The sequence below is a fragment of the Drosophila santomea genome, chromosome 3R (genome assembly GCF_016746245.2).
Source record: "Drosophila santomea strain STO CAGO 1482 chromosome 3R, Prin_Dsan_1.1, whole genome shotgun sequence".
Classification (NCBI taxonomy): domain Eukaryota; kingdom Metazoa; phylum Arthropoda; class Insecta; order Diptera; family Drosophilidae; genus Drosophila; species Drosophila santomea.
Window position 1 is genome coordinate 5,340,504 of NC_053019.2, and position 17,318 is coordinate 5,357,821.

Here is a 17,318-nt window from a genome sequence, read left to right on the forward strand (position 1 = left end):
ATTTTAAGTAAATGACATACAAAAATCAATATTTATGACTTAATTATGGTATTGTCTTATGGGGAAATTTAAACCCCTGCCTACGCCACTATTTAATGGCAATAACTTCCGATAGTATGTTCACACCGAGCGTTTAACATCACATAGATATATTTTAGCAAACAGGCACTGGTCACATTGCTTGTTGGCAAAAAGGTAAACAAAGTGAAAATTTCGCAAAATGTGCAAAATATCGAAGTAGTGCTTTGTAAACGTGCTACTGGCCAATCTGGACTATATCTACTACCCATTTATAAGTTACTATGAATGACTTGAACATCTCGTGAAAAACGCTATCAAAATAATGAGCGACTCCGATGAAGGTGAGATAACTTAAAAAAAAAAATTATTAAATGTGAAATATGAAATATGTGCTAGCTTTGTGCACTATTTAACCCGGTCAGAGGGCAAACTAAGCATTATATGTTTGACTATGCAAATTAAAACTCCAACCAGTTGTTATTGGTTTTTCAACAACACCAGCAAGCCCACAGGGTGACTTTGGTGCAATGAAGTGGGCGCGCAAAAACGTTTTTTAAATAGTCACCACCCCACAGAAGCAACTAGTGCACTGCAAGCACTGGAGCATCTGACACCCACGTAGAGACAATCAAAACAAATGCCACGCACCCAATGCCAGTCCTTGACCAAGTGCAACAGTTGCCGCGCTTCTTGGGCCGCGACTTGCGCAGTGCGACAAAATACAGCCTGGATCAATGACCACAAAAACGTGGCCATCGATTTTCCGCAGTTCAGTTTTTGCCAGCGGCGCGTTCGGTCATCGTCTCTGATGCCTATTTATTTTTGGGGCTTTTTCTCACCGATTTGGGTTACATAATGTCTTGGAAATTCAGCATGGAACAGCCCAAACCTGGAACTGAAACAGCTCTGGAAGCCTGTGACTACTTCGTGGATGAGGTCATTGAGGCATCCTCAATACGGGGTGGGAATTGGTTAAGCCCAAAGATGTCGGGTATTTTTAAACAATGAAAACTTATCTCTTACAGATGCCCGCGAGGAAGTGCGTCAGATCAAACACGGGGAACTGCGAACGGCAGTTAGCTCAGGCGATGAGCGGACTGTGCGGGTGCTGCTGGCGGCTCTGGGAACTGAGCGGCAGATTATAGTCAATATGGCTCCATCAGGAGCGAATACCCTACTATTTCTGTGAGAAAAAGTCTTTTATAATTAGTAAATTTTGAGCCGTACCAATATTAGTCTTCTTTCAGAGCCTGCCAATCTGGTTACGAGAGCATTACTCAGCGATTACTGGATGCTGGAGCGGATGGTCGCTCCCATGCTGTAACCAAGTACTCACCCTTGTACGCCGCTGTCCACAGCGGTCACTTGGGCATCGCACGACTGATGCTAGACCGTTTTCCAGAACTGATTCAGCAACCGACGGTAGAACGCTGGCTGCCGTTGCATGCCGCCTGCATCAATGGACATACCAAGCTGCTGGAGCTCCTTATCAGCTACAGTTATCCCGACTACCTCTACCAGACATATCGCGACGAGGACGGCCAGTGGGAATGGCGACTCCCCTTCGACGCTAACGCTCATGATGTGACGGGTCAGACCAGTCTGTACATAGCCAGCATCCTAGGAAACAAGCAGCTGGTTGGCGTGCTTCTAAAGTGGCAGCTCCATTGTCGCCGTACGTTGGGCGATTCCGTCAGCTCAGTGAGCACTCCTATTACGCCCACCAGGAAACGCATTTCATTTGGCATTCAGGCTATCATGTCCAAACTGCACATATCTGGGGAGTCGGAAGGACCCGACGACCTAGCTTCCCAAGAGTCAACGGAATGCCAACGGTGTCCTATTAACGTCAATCTGCTCTGTGGAGCGGCGAGAGAGACAGCTCTTCTAGCGGCCGTTCGGGGCGGCCACCTAGACGTGGTGCAGTCTCTGTTACAGCATGGAGCAAATCCGAATATTGTAGCCAAGCCAGTTGAGGATCACAACGACCCGAAATGTAGCGAAGAAATATATGGGCTCAGTAATGTCCCCATTGCAGAGGCCTGCAAACAAAGGTCGCTGGCTATGTTGGATCTCTTGCTAAAGCATGGAGCCCGCGATGATAATGGCACGGCCATTGGAATGGCTATTACTGGGTGCGACGAAGCCATCCTGAGCCGCCTTTTGGCCCGACGAGTCCATCCGGACTCTGACTACAAGATCAACAAGAAGGGTCTTCCCACACCAGTGGAGGTGAACGTATTTTTGCCATCTACCAGCAACATATCTTACAGCGCTATGTTCCCCAACAATCCAACCATTATTGACTGGCACAGCATGGGCTCCAGTGTCCAATTGTCTGTAGTAAGGGTACCCTGGATGGTCAGTGGTGTGTTGCTGCTGAATCCCAAGCTACAATCGCATCCTCGACTCAATGAGGTAGCTCTGACAGCTATTACGCGAATTGATTTCTCGCACAACGTTCTCACGTCAGTTCCACAGGAGCTGTTCCATTTGGTTAGCCTAAGGTTAGTAAACATAAAATATTAAGTTATTAAGAATTATAATAGTATTCCATTACAGGTATTTAAATGTGGCGCAAAACAAGATAACCGATCTGCCCGCACCAATGGGCCAGACATATGGATGTCCGGTACTGGATGAGTTTTTTCTACAGGACAACCAATTAACAACGCTACCGGCCGCCATTTTTCACCTTCCCGCCCTATCTATATTAGATGTTTCAAATAACAAACTACAACAGCTTCCCTTTGACCTGTGGCGTGCGCCCAAGCTGCGCGAACTTAATGTGGCCTTCAACCTATTGCGGGATCTTCCTGTGCCGCCAATGCAGACTAGCAGTTCACTGCTGAGCCTAGAAAAATTGCATTTGCAATCTTTTGAGGAGCCGATATCAAACAAACCGCGAAATGTGACTCAGCAACGGCTAACCCATCGCAATCTCTGGTCGGCTAGTCTGGACATAACCGATAATGACATGAAGTGGCAGCATGAACAAGATTTAGGTGATGGAAAGACACCTGGTGCGGGCTCCTCCCAGCTAAGTAGTTTAAATATAGCAAATAACCTTTTCACTAGTATCCCCGCTGCTCTGCCCTGTCTGGCTGTAAACTTAACCCGGCTGAATATGTCATACAACAGTCTGCGTTCTATGGGACATGTAACCAGTTATCCGGCAACACTTAAGCAGTTGGATCTAAGTCACAACGAGATATCCTGCTGGCCAAGTCTACCACGGATTACTGAATCAGATCCGCATTTACTGTGCTACAGTTGTGTCCAGCCACCAGAGGGTCGAGATGACGATTATAAGACTGCCTCCTCAAAGAGCAGTAACTCCTCTGCCACATCGTTTCGAGCTTCGGTATTAAAAAGTGTTTGTCGGCACAGGCGTCATCTGCGCCTAGAGGCCCTACGCACACTGATTCTGGCTGACAATCTGCTTACCCGCATCCAGCTGTCAACTGATGATGCTACAACCCTTTTCAATGAGAGCGAGGACGCCGACTGGAGTGTGGTAGGGGTCAACCGGTCTAAGGTGATATTTCCCAACCTATCTATGCTGGATATGACAAACAATTGTCTGAAGGAGATTCCCGCTTCGCTGCATGAACTTAGCAGTCTATCAGTGCTGAATATTAGTGGCAACGTCAACATCACGGAGCTGCCACCGCACTTGGGGCTCCTTTCGAGGCTTTGGAATCTCAACACGCGCGGCTGTCTACTGCAGGAGCCACTACGCTCTATGATCGAGAGCAAGAAGCACAAGACGATGGACATTGTGGGATACCTTAAATCTATTTACGAAGATGCTCAGCCCTATGCACGTATGAAACTGATGGTGGTGGGTGTGGCTGGAATCGGGAAGAGCACTCTGCTGGACTTACTGCGCCAGGGGGCGGGCTCAGGGTCCAGCTCCGGCTCTCATCGATCTCGAGCGAGTGAAAATCATTGGACCAAGCGAATGGGACACGCACGCAGCACATCTCGATCTCATCGTCATTCGTCCTCTTCTAGCGCAAACATTTCCACAGTAGGAGTGGACATCGGAACATGGATATGTGAAAAACGGAAGCGAGCGCCCGGATCCCACGGCCCAGTGGTGTTTCGTACTTGGGATTTTGGTGGCCAGAAGGAGTACTACGCTACACATCAGTACTTTTTGTCCAAACGAAGTTTGTATTTGGTGCTGTGGCGCATCAGCGACGGTCACAAGGGCCTGGCGGAGTTGCTGCAGTGGCTTGGCAACATTCAAGCAAGGGCTCCCAACTCCCCCGTAATCATAGTGGGCACACACTTTGATGCCGTTGGTGAATCCATCTCTCCCCAAAAGGCCGAGCAACTGCAGCAATTGATTCGAGAGAAGTTTATCGCAATTCCTGATGCGGAAAAAATAGGGCTGCCACGTGTGATTGATTCCATCGAAATAAGTTGCCGGTAAGTGTGAAGTGAATTGAATTTGTAGGACTTTGAATTGTAGGCTTTGAATTGTAGGACCCTGCACAATATCCATTTATTGGCCAACATTATTTACGACACCGCCATGCAACTGCGATCCCCCGGGTCCAAGGAGCCCATGTTACTGCAAAAGATCCCCGCCAGCTACATTGCCTTGGAGGACATTGTGAATGTGATTGCATGCAATCTGCGCGCTGCTGGACGAGATCCCGTCCTGGATGGCGAACAATACAGGCGCTTGGTCACCGAACAGATGCGATTGCACAACTACAAGAGCTTTCGGGATATCGCTGAGTTGCAGCAGGCCACAACTTGGTGCCACGAAAATGGAATTTTATTGCACTATGACGATGCTACGCTGAGGGACTACTACTTTCTCGATCCGCAGTGGCTTTGTGACATGCTGGCCCATGTGGTCACCGTTCGGGAGATCAATCCCTTTGCTCCGACAGGCGTGATGAAGTTAGATGATCTGCAGATGTTGTTTCGCAGTGCGCAGGTTCAAGGAAATGGAAACCGAAGGTAAATATTTCTTTAACTGGATTTGCAGAACTATTTATTTAGTTGTTTTGTTACTTAATAATGAGGTTAAATATCTTTGTACTAATTAAAAATTCCTTCTTTAAGCTACATTGTCAGCCTACTTAACAAGTTCGAGGTGGCTTTAACGTGGGACTCGAGAACGCTACTCATACCCTCCCTACTGCCTTCGCAGGAGTCATTAACACCCAATTCAGGAAGCACAGTTAAGCTATCGCAACGTTCTCGCGGCCGTAGTTTGGGTTGCTCTGTATCGCAAGAAGTAAATCTTAATAATTTGATATACGAGCAGAGGTCAACTTTTCCCTCATCATCTTCTTCTGGATCGGCTAGCCAAGGGTTGCGTCGCATTCTGTTGATGACTTATTTCCCGTCCGGGTTTTGGTCTAGGTTAATCACACGGATTTTAGCTGATGAACAGATCATAGAAGCGATTCGGGGCGTTTATATGGCTTCGGAAGATGTAAGTCGAACATTTTACATCACATGCAAGTTGTGGGTCCAATCTTTATTTTCCAGAAGTACTCGGACTTCGATATACGCACATCGTTGGAGCAGGATACCCAGTGGAATCTTTGGCAGACAGGCTTAGCACTGTACTATGGACCTATTTTAATATTCAAGATCTGGGAAGTACCATTTCAGAAGACAGAGCGAACGCAACCTTTTCGCACTGATGGCTGCCGGTTTAAGCTGAAACAAGATGGAATCTGGGGCGATGTAAATCTCAGCTCCTCCAGCATTCTGGAAGTTTACTTTCCTCTTCATGAAGTAAACATATCGCAAGAAGTAGATGACAATGAGCGAGAGTTGCTGGCCGAGATTCGGCCGCACATGTCTCAGGTGGCCAAGCTTTTGGCCCTAACAGTGGACCATATTGACTTGCTTTTGGAGGACTGGTATCCTTCCTTGGGAACGCGGTTTGTGCACACTTCGGAGGGTCGATTCCTAATCACTCGATTGGTGTTATGTCCGCGCTGTCTTTGGAAGCTGCAGCAGAACAACGAACCCTCTGATCGGGAAGTGCCTCCAGTGGGATGCAATCGACCAAGTCGAAGTAGTAGGCGTGGAGCGGGAGCATACTTTCTGCACGGTGTAGGTGATCCCGGAGAGGATGGTGCTTTAAACGTTTTCTCGGCATATTTAAACGCCACAGCAAGAAAGGAGCGCCGATCGGAGGATTCTTTGGGAGCGGGATCGGACGCAGACTCGGGCGTCGGTCCCGATTCAGCCGGCTCTTCGCGCAATACTTCAGTGGATGGTCATCCTGGCTTTCACTTGCCTGATAACTCAAATGTGTGTTATGCCTGGATGATTGAAGAGTGCATTTTGTCCGTTTATAATCAAAGCAAGATCAGTTGCCCTGTTCATCTTGAACAGTCTATGGCTCAGCTTGCGCCGGACGTCATCTTTGCCGATATTCCAGATAAGCACACTATTCCAAGTGAGTGCATCACCAAAGGATCGCTTCTTGGTCGAGGCGCTTTTGGATTCGTTTTTAAAGCAAACTGCAAGGTAAGGGGCGCCAGATCCTTTAAGCCGGTGGCAATGAAAATGCTTCAGCCAGTGCCTCCGGGAGCTCGGGCGAAGGAGGTGAGTGCGACAACTTAATGAATGCACTGAAATTCATTGTAATTTTTCCTTTTAGAGCGCTTTGATGGCCTTTAAGGTAGCTGTCGGCAAATGGGATCGGGATCCACTTCAGCACTCTTGCAAAGCCTACTGCACTGCCCGTCAGGAACTAGCAGTACTTCTAACCCTGAAGCATCCAAATATTGTACCCTTGGTCGGGATCTGCATTAAACCATTAGCTCTGGTTCTGGAACTAGCTCCTCTGGGCGGTCTGGACGCTTTGCTCCGGCATTACCGACGCAGTGGAGCCCACATGGGTCCGCATACTTTCCAGACCCTTGTTCTCCAGGCGGCACGAGCAATCGAATACTTGCATCGCAGAAGAATCATTTACCGCGATCTAAAGTCTGAAAATGTCCTGGTTTGGGAGCTCCCACAACCTCACACTGAAGACAGTCCCCGCAACCATGTGCACATAAAAATTGCCGACTACGGAATCAGCAGGCAAACAGCTCCAAGTGGAGCTAAAGGATTTGGCGGCACTGAGGGTTTCATGGCTCCCGAGATCATACGCTACAATGGTGAGGAGGAGTATACTGAAAAGGTATGTTTATATTTTTTATTACTCTTAAATCAGTTGTTTTATCGAAGCTATAATGTCAGGTGGACTGCTTCTCGTTTGGAATGTTTATTTACGAGAATATCAGTTTGCGACAACCTTTCGAGGGTCACGAATCCATTAAAGAGTGCATCTTGGAGGGTAGTCGTCCGGCTCTGACTCATAGGGAAACCCAGTTTCCAACTTGCTGTTTGGATCTTATGGTCTTGTGTTGGCACGAACAGCCTCGTCGCAGACCGACCGCAAGTCAGATTGTTTCCATACTTAGTGCACCGGAGTGCATCCACCTGCTGGATGTCGTGGCCATGCCGCATAGCGAGAAGATTGTTTGCGGGGTTTTTCAGTCGCTTGTTGGTATGGGCGATGATGAGCGAACTGGCCTAGAGCTGTGGCTTCCGTCCTTCGGCTCTCGCATCGATATTCTGGACTGCTCCCCTTCGGGCAGCCTACTGCAGTGCAACAGCATCAGTTGTTCTCCGCAGCCACAGGTGGCACCGCCCAAGACACCCGAAAACGGTGCCAATTCACGTGCCCGATCGGCTCAACGTTTGCCCAAGATGAACATGCTGTGCTGCTGCCTGGTGGGTGACGCCATCTGGATGGGCGACGTTTCCGGTAACCTGCACGCCTATAGCACATCCAGCTATGTCCACTTATTTTCGTACATGCTCGATCCAAACATTAAGTCAGCTGTTATCAGTCTAGTCTACATGGAGAAAATAGCTCGCGTGGCCGTCGGCACGCATAACGGTCGGGTGTTCCTGGTTGACGCCACGCAGATGCCCAGCAATTGCGCATTTGCCGAGGGCTCCTTTGTGCTTACGGAGATCTGTTCTGGTTTCGTGTTGCACGCCGCTTGTTCCGTTCTTGTGGATGGGTAAGCTGACAAATTTAAAACTAAATTTCTTTTAAGTCTGAAGTGTCCTTTTTTTATAGAACCTATGAATTGTGGTGTGGCGAGATTGCTGGAAAGATAAATGTATTTCCGTTGAACGAGAGCGGCGTGTCCGGACATCAGGCTTTATGCCACAGCGAGGAACCCAATCTCATTGAGGACGTCAAGGTGGCTCGAATGTGCAGCAATGCTAGCCATGTCTTCAGTTGTCTATATCCCGGTTGTATGGTGTACCAGTGGGGTGCTATCTCCAAACGGATAGAAAACAAGCTGGACTGCTCAAAGCTGCTCCCCTGCTCTGAGTCTCTGCAAAGTATTGCGATTGATGAACATGTCAACCTCATAAAATGTCAGATCTCAGCACTGGCGGCTCACAATTTAGAACTGTATATTGGGACGACCTGGGGCTGCCTAATCGTGGCCGAAGTGCACACCCTGCGCCCCATTAGTGTTTTCCGACCTTATGAAAATGAGGTAAGATTGGAATATTTTTCGTTGAATATGTGGATACTAAAAATTCCATTTTCTTACAGATAAAATCTATAATAACCCTTTCTAAAGACAATGTTCCACTGATCGCCACGATCGGAAGGCGATATCGTTCTCTGATCTCACGCTACATGGACTCCGCAGAGTCATCCACCAAGAGCTCTGCCGTCAACACACCTACACATGGTGTAGCCAAATCCGTTCCACCGGCGGATGTGGATAATCACATCCATTGCCTGTTGTGGCGCGCGAAGCACTGGACCTAAATTCGATCTCATTCGATATTTGTTTAAGTATTTAATAATCCAATAATCCATACACAAATTTGTTGAGAAGGTGCTAGATACATAAGAGGATTATTCGCTGAGGAGTATATATTTCCTGTAAAGTGTTATGTAATATAATTGCTGATTTTTTACTATATTTGACAAATAGGAGGTGCAATCTATTTCCTTTGAAATTTTTCATTTCATTTTGTACCTTTTGTATTTATTTATTTAAAAATGTTACACAGCTTATAATTTTTGTCAGTTCTACAATTCATTGTAGGACTTAGGGTGCGTTTACTAATAATTTTAACACGAAAACAAAAAAAATTTCCCCGTTTTAAGACGTTTTTGCTCAAAATTGACAGTTAATGCAATCATAAAAATTCATCGAATATTTTATTTTCTTTATTTTCCTTTTTTATTGTTTTGTAACAGAACCAAATCTATTACATTCCGCAGATCAACTTAAGAAGTATTTAAATCTTTGAATAAAAACTTGCATCAAAAATAAAAATTCTTTTTAATATATTTAAAAATTTAGAAATCTATTTAAAAACTTTTAAATTCAGGTTATATGTAAAACATTATATACATACATTATATATTATGCATGCGAAAAAACAAATATTTTCCAACCGGCATTCGACGAGTGAAAGTGATTTCTTTCTACTGCGATTGGGCCACTGAAGCTACTGACATCGAGGACTGACGACTGCGCGAGTAGATGGAAGCGGAGTTTTTCAATACCCGAACATAATTATTGAAATCAATAACGAACTGGAATTCCTCCTTGAGAGCGTCGCGCAACGGAACCTGTAACAAATTAAAGCAAATAATTACGGTTGCCTACCATGCGGAAGATGTCAACCCACTCGATAGTGATGAGCTTTCTTCATCACAAACAAAACCCAGCTGATAATCCCGTAAAGCAAGGCGCAGCAACTTCCGACGAGGAGTACGAAGAAAACTCCCTCCAGGTTATTCATATCCAAAGGTGTCGCATCAGGAGCATCCTCTTTGGTGGCGCAAATTCCGGTGCCCACCTCGTTCCACCACTTGTTCTTCATTTTCTCCAGCACTCCCTGTTCCTGCAGTTCCAGGAGGGCATTATTGAACTTACCGCGGTGCGGCCAATCTAATATTTTCAAGATATAGAGTTAAATGTAATATTCTGAAGATACATTACTTACCCTTCCTCATGGCTATTCCATAGCCTTTCTCATCCAATGCATCTCCAATCTTTTTAAGATTGCACTCACGCTTGGTATTATACTCAATGGAAGTGGATTCCATCAGAAACGCATAGTGGGTATTGGTCTTAACTCGATTTACTCCCTCCATGTTGTCTTCGGTGAGATATTGAGGATTGTCGGACATGAATTTATTCATCTTCTTATATCGTTCTTCCGCGGAGGTCTATGGAGTTTATATTTTCATTGTAGCCCGTTAAAATAAAATAATTTCGAGATTACCATAAAGAAGTTTCTGGTGGATCCAGTTTTCTTTGCGCCGTAAACCACACCATCCTTGTTATCTGCCAGATCGTCTACGCTGTTGATTAAACTTTGCGGTTTTTCAATGGTCAAAAAGGCAGCCAAATTGGCGGTGTAAGAAGAGACGACAATCAGGGTAAAGAACCACCAGAAACTGGCTACAGTTCGAGTGGATAAAGCTCTAAAGAAGATATACATAAATATATAACTTTCTATGTTCGGGATAATTTTCATACTTAGGACCAATTTCAGAACCCTGCTGAAGCAGAGCTCCAGTTGTAAACCAAATCGAGTTGCCTATTGTAAACTGGTTTTCTAATTCTTCTGGCTCCTCAATACAAGGATACGGGTTATCCCATTCGCTTGGCGACAGACGGCCCAATATGAAGAAACTCAAGGAAACGCCCAAAAAGGAAAAACCTAGGAACCACCAGACTTCCTCCGAAAAAGGGTCCATGAAGGTAAAGAGCTCAGGTTTGGCTTTCTGGGGCTTCAAATAGAGAATTGCAATGCCTGAAATGTATGTATGTATTATATGACTTATTTTAAGTGAGCTAATATGTGACATGCCCAGATTCATGAAGGGTATGGTAAAGTCTAAAGCCTGTTCACGCTCAGAAGTAATGGTCAAATCCGTGATAGCCAGGTCAGCTCGCTGTAAAAATATTTGCTTATTACCGGGTTAAAAGATTAAAAGAATCTCGAACCCCAGTCATTATCTCCCTCAGCATGCCCGTGGATTCATTTGTGGATTTGTTGTACGATCCATAATCATTGCCGCCGTTTACGAATGTAAAATTGAAGCCCAGCTTATCGGCCAGTTCCTTGATTAGATCGACACCGTATCCCTCATACTGGCTGTTACCCTCTAGCTGCTTGTAGGTCTCCACCAGTTGGGCATATGGTTTGTTCTGTAATGTTGTATTTCAGCATGTTTTAAGGTGATTAATGTGGCTTGAATCGTACTGCCACCTACCGGTACCGAGAGCAAGATAATAAAGGTCTTATTGGCCAGCGAATTGTCAACGATATCGAATTGGGCAGTGGTGGGTGCCAGTCGCTGTGGTCTATACTGCCGTTCCTCGTCCCATGTGCCCACCTTGACGATTCCCGACGGTTGCAGTTCGATGATATCCAGGTGGTACCCCTTGCGGACGTTTCCTTCGAAGTAGATGGGTCCCGTAAGCAGACGATCCGTGAGGCGCAGCTGTAACGATCAAAAGTAAATGGAGTGAGTTTTAAGGGATTTTTTCCTATTTATTTTTCCTATTTACAGTTCGCATATAATTCTTGAAGGAGGAACCATCATCTCGGACGCTTTCTGTTCTTTGCGAGCAATTTTGGGGCACCGGCTTGAAGGGAAGGTTCCTTAGGGTCTGTGCAAACAACTGGACGGCATCGTAGGTTAGGGCCATTTCCACGGTTATGGGACAAGAACCTTACAGAAACAAACAAATTACTTTGTTACTTGAAATTTAAAGCATACCAAATATTGATTACCATTCCTGAACTCATCCTGATCGGTGGGGTAACCCAACTTAATGAGCAGTTCCTTGACGGCCATTTTTTCAGGAGAAAATAGGCGCAGACCTGTTATATTGGCCTCACTGTACTTGTACTCCTCCAAATCGAAAGAGTGAAAGTCCAGGTTACCGATTATGTACTTGTAATCCTCGTTGATGATGCCCACTTGTTGCGCCTGGTTTAGGAACTCTGGCATCGTTTCACTGGAGCCCACGACCACAATTCGATTATCCACGGACTTTCGAACCCGTCGAAGGACCTGTTTGTAATTGCCATTCAACTGCATGTCGTATCGCAGCACCGTGATCACAGTTCCACTCTTTCCTAACATCGTGGTTAGCTCGTTCAAAATGTTTAGGTACTCGGCTGCAAGTCATTTGGGATTCTTTTATGAAAATCTTTTATGATGAAATACATAGACAGCTCACCCGACTCGTAGAGGAAAATGAAGCGGGTCCAATTGAACTCCGTGATTAGGCTGTACAGAGCTTTGGCCAGGTCAGTCGGATGCGGGTGCAGATTAAATCCCTCCGCGTTCTCGCTCATGTAGGAGTAGATGTGGGGTATGTCCATGGCGTCGCATATGGACATCAGGTGGACGGCAGTGTGCCGCGACGAGGGTCCAAACACTCCAGCGATGCCTGTCTAAGAAGTAATAAAAAACATATTATATAGTATATACATATATACATATATACGAGTATATAGTTGTTTATTTACAAACAGCAAGTTATAAAAGACAGGAGAATTCGTTGTAAAATTCGAACTTGTCTCCATTGCATTCCCATTATAATTTATGGAATAGTCGAGGAACATTACTGTTTGCTGATAAAATCATTAATTAGCTAAGATTGTGCCAACCCTAATCGACATACGCATATTAACACAAAGATTTAGTCAATACTTACCTCCAACATCCTGCACAGCCTTCCGTAGCTCTGGTACGCATCCCCGTAGTTAACCTCCTCCTTGAGGGCAGTCAAGGTGGTGCCCACCTCCTGGTTGGCGACATCGATGGCATGGTCGAAGACTATGTTCATCTGATCCGTGTTCTGGTCGGTGAGCAGACCTGAAACCGAGAAAGTCTCTCTCATCCACTTTTGGCCATTTCTCTTTTGCCGGTTTGTTTATAAACAACAACTTGACCGTCCCCTTCAGTCGGAAAACCCAAATAAACAAACAAATACTAAAACAGTTTTTACGAGCTTTCAGCGTTGATGGAACGAACAGCGTGTTCTCTTTATGAGAAATTAAAAATAAATCGCGCGTTGAAAACAGTTTGTTTGGAACTGCACGACCAAAAAACTCATGCGACACACATTTTTCAAATGAGTTATTTTGGGGCGTCTTCTCGAAATTACTTACCGATGGGGACACTTCCCAAACTTTGGATGTTATCGAATCCGCCAAAGTTTTCATACTGAGCCCTGTTAACTGAAATTTTAATGCTAATAATGCTCCACAAAATTATAAAATGGTTGCAAAACATTTTATATGGTTTTTATTTTCAACATATGAATTTATATATACATATATTTGTCATTCAGTGAAATAAATTCTTGTTTCCCGAACTAAACACTGCGAGTGAAAAACGAAAACTGACTTTTGCTTTCAACATGTCAATTTGGAAAACGTTTTGAGTGAAATTATCGAGAGCTTTTCCGAAACTTTGGAGAGAATATTAATCACGAAATATCTCAATTTTAATCCTCAACCGGCATATTTTCCTCAGAATCAGTTTTAAGGGACTCTATGGACTGAGATGAATTCCGGCTACGAGAGTATATGGATTGGGCACTTTTTAGGGGTCTTTCATTCTCCGAAAAGCGAATGACAATTTTAAATTCCTCAGCCAAGGCATCGCAAAACGGTACCTGAAAATAAATTTTATTATTTAACGCTTTTTGGAAGGTAAAATGTACTGCACCGCAAAGTTCTTAGCTTTCTTGTAGACAAAGAAGCACCAGCATAGAATGGAGATAATCATGGAAATTATGGATCCGATGATCAAGACAACGTAGATGCCACTCAGATTGTCAACGCCCAATTCGGAAGGCCCATTATTATTGCTCTTTGCCTGCAACAAAAGTTTTATTATGGGATTAATAACAGTCCACAGTCCACAGTCCACAGCCCACTGCCCACAATTCACATACACTGCATACACCGGCTCCAACTTCATTCCACCATTTATTCTTCAACCTGGCCAAGACACCTTGTTCCTGCAGCTCCAGCAAAGCCTTATTGAACTTATCGCGATAGGGCCAATCTGTCGGAGGTATTTAGTACGCCAGATCAGAAGGATCATTGTTTATAATACCCACTTTTCACCATCGCTATGCCGTAGCCCTTCTCATCCAGCGGATCTCCCACCTTTGTCAGGTTGCACTCCCTAACCGTGTTAAACTCAATGGAGGTGGATTCCATGAGGAAAGCGTACTTGGTGCCCGCCTTCACCTTGTCCACGCCTTGCTGATTGTTTTCCATCAGCATCTCCGGATGAGCGTTCAAGTACTCGTTCATTTTGATATAGATGGGTTCCTCTGACGTCTTTGTATAAAATAAATATTATATAACGTCGACCCTAACTTTATTACCTAGCTTACCGAAAAGAAATTTCGCGTAGATCCTGTACGTTTAGCTCCATACTGAACGTCGTCCTTGTTATCGGCCAAATCTTTAACACTGTTGATAGGACTAGTGGGATTCTCGATGGTCAAGAAGGCAGCCAAATTTGCGGTGTAGGAAGACACCATAATCAAGGTGAAAAACCACCAAATCGCAGATATTGTACGTGTGCTGAGAGCTCTATAAAAATATATATGATTATAAAGATACTTTCAGCAATCATCAATGGTCACTCTTACTTGGGTGCAATTTCAGAACCTTGCTGCAGTAAAGCTCCGGTGGTGAACCAAAGGGAGTTATTGATAGTAAATTGGTTTTCCAGCTCTTCAGGCTCTTCAATACATGGATAGGGATTATCCCACTCGATGGGCGAAAGTCGGCCTATAATAAAGAAGCAGAGCGATACGCCCAGATAGGCAATGCCCAAGTAGAGCCACACCTCCGAAGAAAATGGGTCCATGAACGAAAAAAGAGCGGGTGGGGCCTTCTGAGGTTTTACATACAAAATGGCTATACCTGGCAATCAAAATCGTATAGTCAGAACAAGGAATTAGCACTCCCACTTAAAAGCCTCACCCAAATTCATGAATGGTATGGAAAAATCGATAACTTCCTCTCGCTCCGATGTTATGGTAAGATCGGTGATAGCCAAATCAGCTCTCTGTTATTAAATTTCATTTTCGATCCGTAATTATTTGATTCAATTTGATACTTACCCCTTCCACAATTTCCTTAAGCATTCCTGATGTGGAATTCGTGGACTTATTAAAGGAGCCATAGTCATTGCCACCATCGCGGAAGGTAAAGTTGAAGCCCAGCTTGTCGGCCAACTCTTTGATTAGATCCACTCCATAGCCCTGGTACTGATTGTTGCCTGTTAGAGTGTCAATGCTTTCCACCAGACTGGCGTACGGCATGGTCTGTAATTTAAATTCCCGACGGTTAAATCTTAAACAACTAGAAAGCTATGAAAATAATTATAGTGTACCGCCACGGATATAAGAACGACGAAGGTTTTGTTGACCAGAGAACCATCGTCAATGTCATTGAAGTTGACAGCTTTGGGAGCCCGCTGGAACTCAAAATCCATGCCCTCCTCCCAAGTGCCAACCTTGACCAACCCACTGGTTTGCAGTTCGATGACGTCGAAGGTGAAACCCTTGCGCTTATTTCCCTCGAAATATATGCGGCCTGTGATGGTTTTCTCTTTAATCTCCAACTGTATGAGTTATAAAAATTTAGCAATTGGATTAATGATTGCTAAGGCTTACTAACCGATCTCATGTAGTTCCTGAAAGTGGAACCATCGGGTTGAACATTGTCGTGGCGCTCGGAGCAGTTTAGCATCTGAGGTTGGTAGGGCAGATGTTTTGTTGTCTCCGCAATCACACGTACCGCATCATAGGTAAGAGCCATGTCCATGGTGATGAATGTAGAACCTCAAAGAGAATTTTGCAGAAAATAGCTTCATATGATCTACATAAAATTACAATGTAATACCACTATTTACGGGTTCACTCTCCCCCAGTTCTTGGTGCAGCTTTTCCATCAGATCTCGCACTTCCTCCTGATCAGGTGAGAACATTCGTATACCTGTGATGTTGGCCTCACTGTACTTGTACTCCTCCAGGTCAAAGGTGTGCAGGTTAAGGTTTCCAATGATGTATGTGTAGTCCTCGTTCATGATGCCCACCTGTTGGGCTTGACGCAGTAGCTCCGCCACGCCGCCTGTTGAGCCCACGACCACGATGCGACTGTCCTCCGACTTCCTGATGCGTCTGAGCACCGATTTGTAATTGCCATTCAAGTTAAGATCGTAGCGCATCACTTTGATGACAGGTCCTTTGGTGCCGTATCGGGTCATAAGGTGATCCAAAATGTTCAGGTACTCAGCTTTAGTTCAGAACCAATAATTAGTTAGGAGTCAAGGCGGATTCTTAGGAGCACCAACCGGATTCATAGCAGAATATAAAGCGGGACCATTCGAACTGATTTACAATGTCGTAGAGCGCATTGGCGATATCCTCCGGACTGGGATGCAGATTGAAACCATCCGGATTGGATCCCCAGGAGAGATGCGGGTATATGAAGGGTATGTCCTTCGAGTCACAGGCATTCAAAAGATGGGAGGCTGTGTGCCTGGCAGCTGGTCCAAAGACGGCTCCCACTCCACTCTGGAACTCGAGAAAGGTTAATCAAGGGAATTCCTCTTGTTTCGCACTGCAAGTAGCTCACCTGCATTAGCCTACAAAGTTGGGAAAATGCCTGGATGGAGTTGCCGTAGTCCACCTGCTCGGATTCCCCAACCAAAGGAACACCCAGTTCATTGTTTACCACCGATATGGAGTGTTCGAAAGTCTGCCGGATTCTATCGGTGGCGTCGTCGGTGATAAGGCCTATATATATGAATTATTTTGAGTCTAAAAGTGGAAAGCAAACCACTCGAGCACTTCAATATATTTCACTCACCTAGGCGAATGGATTGACCACTGAATGCTTCGTATGCATTACCCCCATAAAACTGTGCCTGCACTTTATTAAGGCTGAGAATAATAAGAGAAATCCAACAGAAATGCATCGCCTCAATTATTGAAGTTTGGATTTAGAGTTTTTCATCTCCCTCCGCTGTATTTCTGGTTATTAACAATGGGTATATCTAAATATATACGTATATTTTTGGATCACCCACTAGCGCGATATCTTTGAAGTTCCTTAGTCGCTGAGCGCACGTTCCCAACTGAATAGCCACTCATAATTGCTTTAAGAATTCCACTCGAAAGTTTTTCAAAATATTCTTTTTGAACTTGAAA

At 45.0% G+C, this 17,318-nt stretch overlaps 3 protein-coding genes across 7 annotated transcripts; 1 reads left to right on the plus strand and 2 right to left on the minus strand.

Annotated features, from left to right (window-relative positions):
• Window positions 1-159: 159 nt before the first annotated feature.
• On the plus strand, window positions 160-9,335 carry LOC120452466 (leucine-rich repeat serine/threonine-protein kinase 1). Of its 4 annotated transcripts, none has more exons than XM_039636699.2 (11): window positions 160-362; window positions 1,047-1,206; window positions 1,269-2,528; window positions 2,584-4,458; window positions 4,516-5,001; window positions 5,107-5,482; window positions 5,539-6,612; window positions 6,668-7,195; window positions 7,255-8,087; window positions 8,147-8,579; window positions 8,639-9,334. In XM_039636699.2, exons 1-11 carry the CDS (start codon window positions 344-346, stop codon window positions 8,858-8,860), a joined length of 7,266 nt encoding a protein of 2,421 aa, XP_039492633.1. In that variant the 5' UTR covers window positions 160-343; the 3' UTR covers window positions 8,861-9,334. The 4 variants fall into 4 exon arrangements, with proteins under 4 accessions (XP_039492633.1, XP_039492635.1, XP_039492632.1 ...); XM_039636701.2 differs by having other exon boundaries at window positions 5,542-6,612; XM_039636698.2 differs by lacking the exon at window positions 160-362 and adding an exon at window positions 803-982 and having other exon boundaries at window positions 5,542-6,612; window positions 8,639-9,335.
• A 107-nt stretch (window positions 9,336-9,442) lies between these two features.
• LOC120452891 (glutamate receptor ionotropic, kainate 2) lies at window positions 9,443-13,385 on the minus strand. Of its 2 annotated transcripts, none has more exons than XM_039637348.2 (13): window positions 13,246-13,385; window positions 12,789-12,949; window positions 12,309-12,525; window positions 11,857-12,246; window positions 11,631-11,794; window positions 11,333-11,563; window positions 11,064-11,267; window positions 10,927-11,011; window positions 10,593-10,869; window positions 10,336-10,537; window positions 10,054-10,279; window positions 9,736-9,998; window positions 9,443-9,676 (listed from the first exon to the last, which is right to left on the minus strand). In XM_039637348.2, exons 1-13 carry the CDS (start codon window positions 13,367-13,369, stop codon window positions 9,530-9,532), a joined length of 2,691 nt encoding a protein of 896 aa, XP_039493282.1. In that variant the 5' UTR covers window positions 13,370-13,385; the 3' UTR covers window positions 9,443-9,529. The 2 variants fall into 2 exon arrangements, with proteins under 2 accessions (XP_039493282.1, XP_039493283.1); XM_039637349.1 differs by having other exon boundaries at window positions 12,789-13,032; window positions 13,246-13,343.
• LOC120452890 (glutamate receptor ionotropic, kainate 2) lies at window positions 13,364-17,229 on the minus strand. Its single transcript, XM_039637347.2, has 14 exons — window positions 16,978-17,229; window positions 16,744-16,904; window positions 16,460-16,682; window positions 16,009-16,401; window positions 15,784-15,947; window positions 15,497-15,727; window positions 15,225-15,428; window positions 15,085-15,169; window positions 14,748-15,024; window positions 14,487-14,688; window positions 14,205-14,430; window positions 14,037-14,149; window positions 13,808-13,957; window positions 13,364-13,754 (listed from the first exon to the last, which is right to left on the minus strand). The coding sequence occupies exons 1-14, from the start codon at window positions 17,084-17,086 to the stop codon at window positions 13,584-13,586; spliced, it is 2,709 nt and encodes a 902-aa protein (XP_039493281.1). The 5' UTR covers window positions 17,087-17,229; the 3' UTR covers window positions 13,364-13,583.
• Between the last annotated feature and the right edge of the window lie 89 nt (window positions 17,230-17,318).

Coding starts and splice junctions, on each gene's coding strand:
- LOC120452891 (XM_039637348.2), bottom strand. CDS start 13,369: ATGTTTTGCAACCATTTTATAATTTTGTGGAGCATTATTAGCATTAAA. Junction 11,012..11,063: donor TGAGGGAGATAATGACTGGG/GTTCGAGATTCT, acceptor ATATTTTTACAG/CGAGCTGACCTGGCTATCAC. Junction 10,870..10,926: donor CATACCCTTCATGAATCTGG/GCATGTCACATA, acceptor CATACATTTCAG/GCATTGCAATTCTCTATTTG.
- LOC120452890 (XM_039637347.2), bottom strand. CDS start 17,086: ATGCATTTCTGTTGGATTTCTCTTATTATTCTCAGCCTTAATAAAGTG. Junction 14,150..14,204: donor CGGCATAGCGATGGTGAAAA/GTGGGTATTATA, acceptor TACCTCCGACAG/ATTGGCCCTATCGCGATAAG. Junction 13,958..14,036: donor TTGGAGCCGGTGTATGCAGT/GTATGTGAATTG, acceptor CTTTTGTTGCAG/GCAAAGAGCAATAATAATGG.
- LOC120452466 (XM_039636697.2), top strand. CDS start 877: ATGTCTTGGAAATTCAGCATGGAACAGCCCAAACCTGGAACTGAAACA. Junction 983..1,046: donor TGAGGCATCCTCAATACGGG/GTGGGAATTGGT, acceptor TATCTCTTACAG/ATGCCCGCGAGGAAGTGCGT. Junction 8,580..8,638: donor TCCGACCTTATGAAAATGAG/GTAAGATTGGAA, acceptor ATTTTCTTACAG/ATAAAATCTATAATAACCCT.